Genomic DNA, 9,290 nt, shown 5'->3' with positions numbered 1-9,290 from the left:
AAAGAAAAGCAGCTCGATTTGTTCTGGGTGATTTCCGACAAAAGAGTAGCGTTACAAAAATGTTGCAATGTTTGGGTTGGGAAGAATTGAGAGAAAGAAGAAGAGCTGCTCGACTAAGTGGTATGTTCCGAGCTGTCAGCGGAGAGTTGGCGTGGAATGACATTAGTAGACGAATAAGTTTGAATGGCGTTTATAAAAGTAGGAAAGATCACAATATGAAGATAAAGTTGGAATTCAAGAGGACAAACTGGGGCAAATATTCATTTATAGGAAGGGGAGTTAGGGATTGGAATAACTTACCAAGGGAGACGTTCAATAAATTTCCAATTTCTTTGAAATCATTTCGGAAAAGGCTAGGAAAGCAACAGATAGGGAATCTGCCACCTGGGCGACTGCCCTAAATGCAGATCAGTATTGATTGATTGATTGATTGATTGATTTATTGATTGATTGATTGATTGATTGATTGATTGATTGATTGATTGATTGATTGATTGATTGATTGATTGATTGATTGATTGTCGCGTATTGTCTCTGCTTTATCTGACCCTGTAATAATTAAGAGGGGAATTCCTCAAGGCAGTATTATCGGACTTTTATGTTTTCTTATATATATAAATGATATGAGTAAAGGAGTGGAATCGGAGGTAAGGCTTTTTGCGGATGATGTTATTCTCTATAGAGTGATATATAAGTTACAAGATTGTGAGCAACTGCAACGTGACCTCGAAAATGTTGTGAGATGGACAGCAGGCAATGGTATGTTGATAAACGGGGTTAAAAGTCAGGTTGTGAGTTTCACAAATAGGAAAAGTCCTCTCAGTTTTAATTACTGCGTTGATGGGGTGAAAGTTCCTTTTGGGGATCATTGTAAGTATCTAGGTGTTAATATAAGGAAAGATCTTTATTGGGGTAATCACATAAATGGGATTGTAAATAAAGGGCACAGACCTCTGCACATGGTTATGAGGGTGTTTAGGGGTTGTAGTAAGGATGTAAAGGAGAGGGCATATAAGTCTCTGGTAAGACCCCAACTAGAGTATGGTTGCAGAGTATGGGACCCTCACCAGGATTACCTGATTCAAGAACTGGAAAAAATCCAAAGAAAAGCAGCTCGATTTGTTCTGGGTGATTTCCGACAAAAGAGTAGCGTTACAAAAATGTTGCAATGTTTGGGTTGGGAAGAATTGAGAGAAAGAAGAAGAGCTGCTCGACTAAGTGGTATGTTCCGAGCTGTCAGCGGAGAGTTGGCGTGGAATGACATTAGTAGACGAATAAGTTTGAATGGCGTTTATAAAAGTAGGAAAGATCACAATATGAAGATAAAGTTGGAATTCAAGAGGACAAACTGGGGCAAATATTCATTTATAGGAAGGGGAGTTAGGGATTGGAATAACTTACCAAGGGAGATGTTCAATAAATTTCCAATTTCTTTGAAATCATTTCGGAAAAGGCTAGGAAAGCAACAGATAGGGAATCTGCCACCTGGGCGACTGCCCTAAATGCAGATCAGTATTGATTGATTGATTGATTGATTGATTGATTGATTGATTGATTGTCGCGTATTGTCTCTGCTTTATCTGACCCTGTAATAATTAAGAGGGGAATTCCTCAAGGCAGTTTTATCGGACCTTTATGTTTTCTTATATATATAAATGATATGAGTAAAGGAGTGGAATCGGAGGTAAGGCTTTTTGCGGATGATGTTATTCTCTATAGAGTGATAAATAAGTTACAAGATTGTGAGCAACTGCAACGTGACCTCGAAAATGTTGTGAGATGGACAGCAGGCAATGGTATGTTGATAAACGGGGTTAAAAGTCAGGTTGTGAGTTTCACAAATAGGAAAAGTCCTCTCAGTTTTAATTACTGCGTTGATGGGGTGAAAGTTCCTTTTGGGGATCATTGTAAGTATCTAGGTGTTAATATAAGGAAAGATCTTTATTGGGGTAATCACATAAATGGGATTGTAAATAAAGGGCACAGATCTCTGCACATGGTTATGAGGGTGTTTAGGGGTTGTAGTAAGGATGTAAAGGAGAGGGCGTATAAGTCTCTGGTAAGACCCCAACTAGAGTATGGTTCCAGTGTATGGGACCCTCACCAGGATTACCTGATTCAAGAACTGGAAAAAATCCAAAGAAAAGCAGCTCGATTTGTTCTGGGTGATTTCCGACAAAAGAGTAGCGTTACAAAAATGTTGCAATGTTTGGGTTGGGAAGAATTGAGAGAAAGAAGAAGAGCTACTCGACTAAGTGGTATGTTCCGAGCTGTCAGCGGAGAGATGGCGTGGAATGACATTAGTAGACGAATAAGTTTGAATGGCGTTTATAAAAGTAGGAAAGATCACAATATGAAGATAAAGTTGGAATTCAAGAGGACAAACTGGGGCAAATATTCATTTATAGGAAGGGGAGTTAGGGATTGGAATAACTTACCAAGGGAGATGTTCAATAAATTTCCAATTTCTTTGAAATCATTTAGGAAAAGGCTAGGAAAGCAACAGATAGGGAATCTGCCACCTGGGCGACTGCCCTAAATGCAGATCAGTATTGATTGATTGATTGATTGATTGATTACTGTATTAGGTTTTATGGATACCCCTTGTAGTATTTTTGCTGACAACGTTCAAAACATATTGACATCATGTATTATGTATCTACAGAACGAACTCATTGAGTTTGTGTATGTACCACCAGAAAGAAATACTACAGATTTATTTACAAAGAATTTATCAAGCAACAAACTTATAATTTTTGTGGTCTTACTTTATTATAAAGAAGGGGTACTGTAAGCCTACTGTTTATCCGATTTTTTATTTGTGCTTCTTTACTATTTTATATATTTCTTTTTGTTTTGTTACTGTAAATATGATTATTAATGTGTCCCATATAACTGCATGATCAGCTGGATGAAATACAATACACAAAAACAGAAGATTTTAACAATGTTTGTGCGTAAAATGGTTCTTCGTATTTATGTTACTGTTACCTTGCGTTGATTGATTGGTTCCGCAGTTGATATTTTTCGTCAACATCTCGGTCATTTCGTTTAACTTCTCTCTCAATTCTTCACATGTTCGCTTATTTTCAATAACCATTGAATTTACCTCATTTTCTTCAATTTTGCTTTTACGGTCAGACATGCACGGATGGTAAGAGTCTACTCTCAGGAGCTATACACAACGCGATAAAGTAGTAGAAAGAAGAGGATCATAACAACTTCACGAACAGAACAGAACAGAACAGAAAAAGAAGAGGAAGATGTTGAAGTGGTGTTATGTGAAAGCGGCCGAGACAACAAACATGGCTGCTCTGTTGATGGCCAAGACATACTTTGAATCTGTAATACGATTTTCTGATCGCGAATCGTTGCCTTGAACTGACATCTCCGAAAATAATCTTAAGATATAATGGTGAGTGTTGAGATAGTCGAAATTTATGGTATTGCTTGTATTGTACGTAATTATAAAAGCTCCGACCTGGCTAACCTAACGTGTCTTGCATTTGCAGCTGTTACGTTGCTTTCAGTATTTTTTTAGCGTTAATGGCAGTTTCACTGAGAAGTTTCCGCTAATGGTATAATTTCTCAGATTTAGAATGTTTAGTTTATACCAGTTTATACCCCGTTCACTTGTGTAACTAATGCTTCACTTCTGCTATGAAGTAGGCTACTAAGTAGATATAACGTGACATTCAGTGTAAACGTTCTATAGTGCTGAGCTGTGACCTTATCGGGTATTAGATTTCTTAGTAAAACATAGGAAAGTGAACTTTGCACATTTTTAAAGTTGTAAGTGTAACATAATTTTCTACAAGACAATTACTAATTGTTCCTTGATGTAGTCCAGCAATCAGTGCAATGAAAGAGCAGGCACAGCACCTGCAAGCACCACTGGAGCTGCAGAGTCTTCAAATGGGGGAGGAGGGACTTCTAGCAGTTCAGGAGGAGATGGAGTCGAAGGAGATGAGCAAGAGGAGTCCTCTTCGTCTTCTCGTATGGTAAATTCACAGTAATTGTATAGTTTATAAACTTCATATTTGAATCTGTATTGACTTCCAATCAAATTAAATTGAGAGTGTTTCCACCTATTCAGTACTTTATTTGCCTTGCATTTAAGTAGGGCTAATTCAGTAATTGTATGGCATACATTTATTAATGGAATGAAGTATTAGGGCTCAAACCTCCTTTGTGGTCTTCAGTCAACAAAATTAAATGCGTTCGGGTTTCTCCGCCATGTGATAAGAGTAAAACAGAATGTGAAATGAAAATAATTGCAACATGGTAACAGAGGCCATTGTCTCATTATTTTATACTTTACGTAATTTAAGTTGGTAAATGTATTTACAAGGAAAGCACATCAAAAATCTATAATAATCATGTGTTCTAAAAAAAAAATACTTTTCCTGTGTAGGGTATGTATGTACAGTAAGGATTGTTTCTAGTAGGTATTCGCAATAAGCCCTAACTCATTGAAATATAAGTTGTCTTTTAATACGAACAACAGACATGCTCATTAGGGCTGAGTTAAAACTCAAGGTATGGTAATCATTCAGCATAATTATAATTTTTTGTGGGCACTGCTAGCCTGGAGCAGGCCTTGTAAGGCAGACCCTCCGTTGAGGGTGGGCAGCATTTGTCGTGTATGTTGTTATGGTGGCGGATAGTGGTGTGCAAGTTGCAGAGATGTTGGGGTCAAAACAAACACGCAGTCCCAGAACCAAGGGATTAATGATATAAGATTACATTCCCCTACGATGTGTGGTTAGGGCCGCACAGCTGTGAGCTTGCATCCGGGAGATAGTGGGTTCAAACCCCACTGTCAGCAGCCCTGAAGATGGTTTTCCGTGGCTTCCCATTTTCACACCAGGCTGTACTTTAATTAAGGCCACGGCCGCTTCTTTCCCACTCCTAGGCCTTTTCTGTCCCATCGTCACTGTAAGACCTATCTGTGTCTGTGTGACGTAAAGCAAATTGTAAAAAAAAAATAATAATAAAAAAATAGATAAATAAATTCCCCAACCCAGCTGGGAATCGAACCCAGGGCCCTCTAAACCAAAGGCAGCCATGCTGACCATTCAGCCATGGAGTTGGACTATTAATATATTAAAGTTTAACTAGAATTTTCAGCAGACAGCAAGATTGTCCTTTGCTGTTATTTTGGGAATTTTGTAGTAACTCTCTAGGGCTTGTACTAATCAATGGTGAGTTATTTTTTTGTAATCGGTGATCATAAAGAATGATTGAATAATAGGTAGGCAAAGTTTTACTGTGCCCCTTAATATTTTTTGCAGCAGGCACCATTTCAACACAGGCAATAAATCAATCACTACTGATCTGCACTTAGGGCAGTCGCCCAGGTGGCAGATTCCCTATCTGTTGTTTTCCTAGCATTTTCTTAAATGATCGCAAAGAAATTAGAAAATTATTGAACATTTCCCTTGCTAAGTTATTCCAATCCCTAACTCCCCTTCCTATAAACGAATATTTGCTCCAATTTGTCCTCTTGAATTCCAACTTTATCTTCATATTGTGATCTTTCCTACTTTTAAAGACACCACTCAAACTCATTCGTCTACTGATGTCCTCCCACGCCATTTCTCCACTGACAGCTCGGAACATACCATTTAATCGAGCAGCTCGTCTCTTTTCTCCCAAATCTTCCCAGCCCAAACTTTGCAACATTTTTGTAACGCTACTCTTTTGTCGGAAATAACCCAGAACAAATAGAGCTGCTTTTCTTTGGATTTTTTCCAGTTCTTGAATCGAGTAATCCTGGTGAGGGTCCCGTACACTGGAACCATACTCTACTTGGGGTCTTACCAGAGACTTATATGCCCTCTCCTTTACATCCTTAATACAGCCCCTAAATACCCTCATAACTATGTGCAGTGATTTGTACCCTTTATTAACAATCATATTTATGTGATTACCCCAATGAAGGTCTTTTCTTATATAAAAACCTAGGTACTAACAATGATCCACAAAGGGAACTTTCACCCCATCAACGCAGTAATTAAAACTGAGAGGACTTTTCCTATTTGTGAAACTCACAACCTGACTTTTAACCCCGTTTATCATCATACCATTGTCCACCGTCCATCTCACAACACTATCGAGGTCACCCTGCAGCTGCTCACAATCTTGTAACTTATTTATTACTCTGTACAGAATAACATCATCTGCAAACAGCCTTATCTCTGATTCCACTTCTTTACACATATCATTGATATGTATAACATAAAGGTCCAATAATACTGCCTTGAGGAATTCCCATCTTAATTATTACAGGGTCAGATAAAGCTTCGCCTACTCTAATTCTCTGAGTTCTATTTTCTAGAAATATAGCCACTCATTCAGTCACTCTTTTTTCTAGTCCAATTGCACTAATTTTTGCCAGTAGTCTTGCTTGATCTAACCTATCAATTGCCTTAGATAGCTCATTCGCAAGACAGTCCATTTGGCCTCCTGAATCCAGTAAATATGCTATATCTTGCTGAAATCCTACAAGCTGAGTTTCAGTGGAATAACCTTTCCTAAACCCAAACTGTCTTCTGTCAAATCAGTTATTAATTTTGCAAACATGTCTAATATAATCAGAAAGAATGCTTTCCCAAGGCTTACATACAATGCATGTCAAACTGACTGGCCTGTAATTTTCAGCTTTATGCCTGTCACCCTTTCCTTTATACACAGGGGCTACTATAGCAACTCTCCATTCATTTGGTATAGCTCCTTCAACCAAACAATAATCAAATAAGTATTTCAGAGATGGTACTATATCCCAACCCATTGTCTTTAGTATATCCCCAGAAATCTTATCAATTCCAGCTGCTTTTCTAGTTTTTAACTTTTGTATCTTACTGTAAATGTCATTGTTATCATAGGTAAATTTTAATACTTTTTTAGTGTTACTCACATCCCCTATCTGGACATTATCCTTGTAACCAAAAATCTTTTCATACTGCTGACTGAATACTTCTGCCTTTTGAAGATCCTCACATACACACTCCCCTTGTTCATTAATGATTCCTGGAATGTCCTCCTTTGAACCTGTTTCTGCCTTAAAGTACCTATTATCTGCGCACTTTTTAGTGATAGATTTACACCCTAGTGCTGAAGCGGTCGACTTTGGTTATCTTCGAGATTCGTATTGGCAACCTTTGAAACACAAACTAAGAACCGCTTATCATCGCTGTGCGCCATCTGGCGTACACTTTAAGTACTCGTACTGTTGTTGTTTACACAGCAAAGCTAAACTATAGAATTCATGCTAGGAACACTTTTCGCAACGGGAAATGTTATATAGTATTAAATATTGTGTGTGTGACACAGTTGTTTGCTTAAAATAATAAAGGTTTATAAAATTCATATCGATCGATCATATTATCGATTCAATTCAGATTTCATTTCCATTCAGTTGGCAGTATTAACGGAACCTTCTTACTTCTCCAACGAGTACAAAAATCTATCACTAAAAAGTGCGCGGATAATATACATACTCTTCCATTTGTCACTAAAATTTGTTTGAACACCAATTACGCTTGCCATCATGTTATCCTTAGCTGCCTTCTTTGCTAGATTCAATTTCCTAGTATGTTCCTTCAATTTCTCCTTACTTCCATAACCATTTCTAACTCTATTTCTTTCCAGTCTGCACCTCCTTCTTAGTCTCTTTACTTCTCTGTTATAATATAGTGGATCCTTACCATTCCTACCACCTTTAAAGGAACAAACCATTTTCACATTCCTCAACAATTGCTTTAAACCCATCCCAGAGTCTGTTTACATTTTTATTTACCATTTTCCAGCGATCATATTTACTTTTTAAAAACTCCCTCATGCCTGTTTTATCAGCCATATTGTACTGCCTAATATTCCTAATTTTAATAGCTTCCTTTCTTTCACATTTATTTTTAACTACGACAAAAACAGCTTCGTGATCACTAACACCATCCATTACTGCGGTTTCTCTATAGAGCTCATCTGGTTTTATCAGCACCACATCCAAAATATTCTTCCCTGTAGTTGGTTCCATCACTTTCTGAATCAGGTGCCCTTCCCATATTAACTTATTTGCCATTTGTTGGTCATGCTTCCTGTCGTTCGCATTACCTTCCCAATTGACATTTGGTAAATTGAGATCACCTGCTACTATCACATTCCTTTCCATATCATTTCCAACATAGCTGATTATCTTATCAAATAATTCTGAATCGGCATCAGCACTACCCTTTCCTGGTCTGTACACTCCAAAGACATCAAGTTGCCTGTTATCTTTAGAGAAGAGTCTTACACCCAGAATTTCATGTTTTTCATCCTTAACTTTTTCGTAGCTTAGAAATTCTTCTTTCACCAGAATGAATACCCCCCCCTCCTACCATTCCTATCTTATCTCTACGATACACACTCCAGTTCCGTGAGAATATCTCTGCATCCATTATATCATTTCTCAGCCATGATTCAACTCCTATTACTGTTGTGTTTGAGTCATCAGTCCATAGACTGGTTTGATGCAGCTCTCCATGCCACCCTATCCTGTGCTAACCTTTTCATTTCTACGTAACTATTGCATCCTACATCTGCTCTAATCTGTTTGTCATATTCATACCTTGGTCTACCCCTACTATTCTTGCCACCTACACTTCCTTCAAAAACCAACTGAACAAGTCCTGGGTGTCTTAAGATGTGTCCTATCATTCTATCTCTTCTTCTCGTCAAATTTAGCCAAATCAATCTCCTCTCACCAATTCGATTCAGTATCTCTTCATTCGTGATTCGATCTATCCATCTCACCTTCAGCATTCTTCTGTAACACCACATTTCAAAAGCTTCTATTCTCTTTCTTTCTGAGCTAGTTATCATCCATGTTTCACTTCCATACAATGCCACGCTCCACACAAAAGTCTTCAAAAACATCTTTCTAATTCCGATATCAATGTTTGAAGTGAGCAAATTTCTTTTCTTAAGAAAGCTCTTCCTTGCTTGTGCTAGTCTGCATTTTATGTCCTCCTTACTTCTGCCATCGTTAGTTATTTTACTACCCAAGTAACAATATTCATCTACTTCCTTTAAGACTTCATTTCCTAATCTAATATTTCCTACATCACCTGCCTTCGTTCGACTGCACTCCATTACTTTTGTTTTGGACTTATTTATTTTCATCTTGTACTCCTTACCTAAGACTTCATCCATACCATTCAGCAACTTCTCGAGATCTTCTGCAGTCTCAGATAAAATAACAATATCATCGGCAAATCTCAAGGTTTTGATTTCCTCTCCCTGGACTG

General features: G+C 37.8%; 1 protein-coding gene across 2 annotated transcripts in view; it reads left to right on the top strand.

Annotated features, from left to right (window-relative positions):
* The first annotated feature begins 3,279 nt into the window (after positions 1-3,279).
* Positions 3,280-9,290, top strand: part of LOC136858678 (F-box only protein 9) — a 178,926-nt gene continuing 172,915 nt past the window's right edge. For both annotated transcript variants that reach the window (XM_067138399.2, XM_067138398.2), the window contains exons 1-2: positions 3,280-3,415; positions 3,846-4,001. In XM_067138399.2, the coding sequence (XP_066994500.2) occupies positions 3,413-3,415; positions 3,846-4,001 (159 nt within the window). In that variant the 5' untranslated portion in view covers positions 3,280-3,412. The remainder of the gene's footprint in view (positions 3,416-3,845; positions 4,002-9,290) is intronic.

The sequence above is a fragment of the Anabrus simplex genome, chromosome 1 (genome assembly GCF_040414725.1).
Source record: "Anabrus simplex isolate iqAnaSimp1 chromosome 1, ASM4041472v1, whole genome shotgun sequence".
Lineage (NCBI taxonomy): Eukaryota > Metazoa > Arthropoda > Insecta > Orthoptera > Tettigoniidae > Anabrus > Anabrus simplex.
This window is presented reverse-complemented; position numbering and strand designations above follow the sequence as displayed.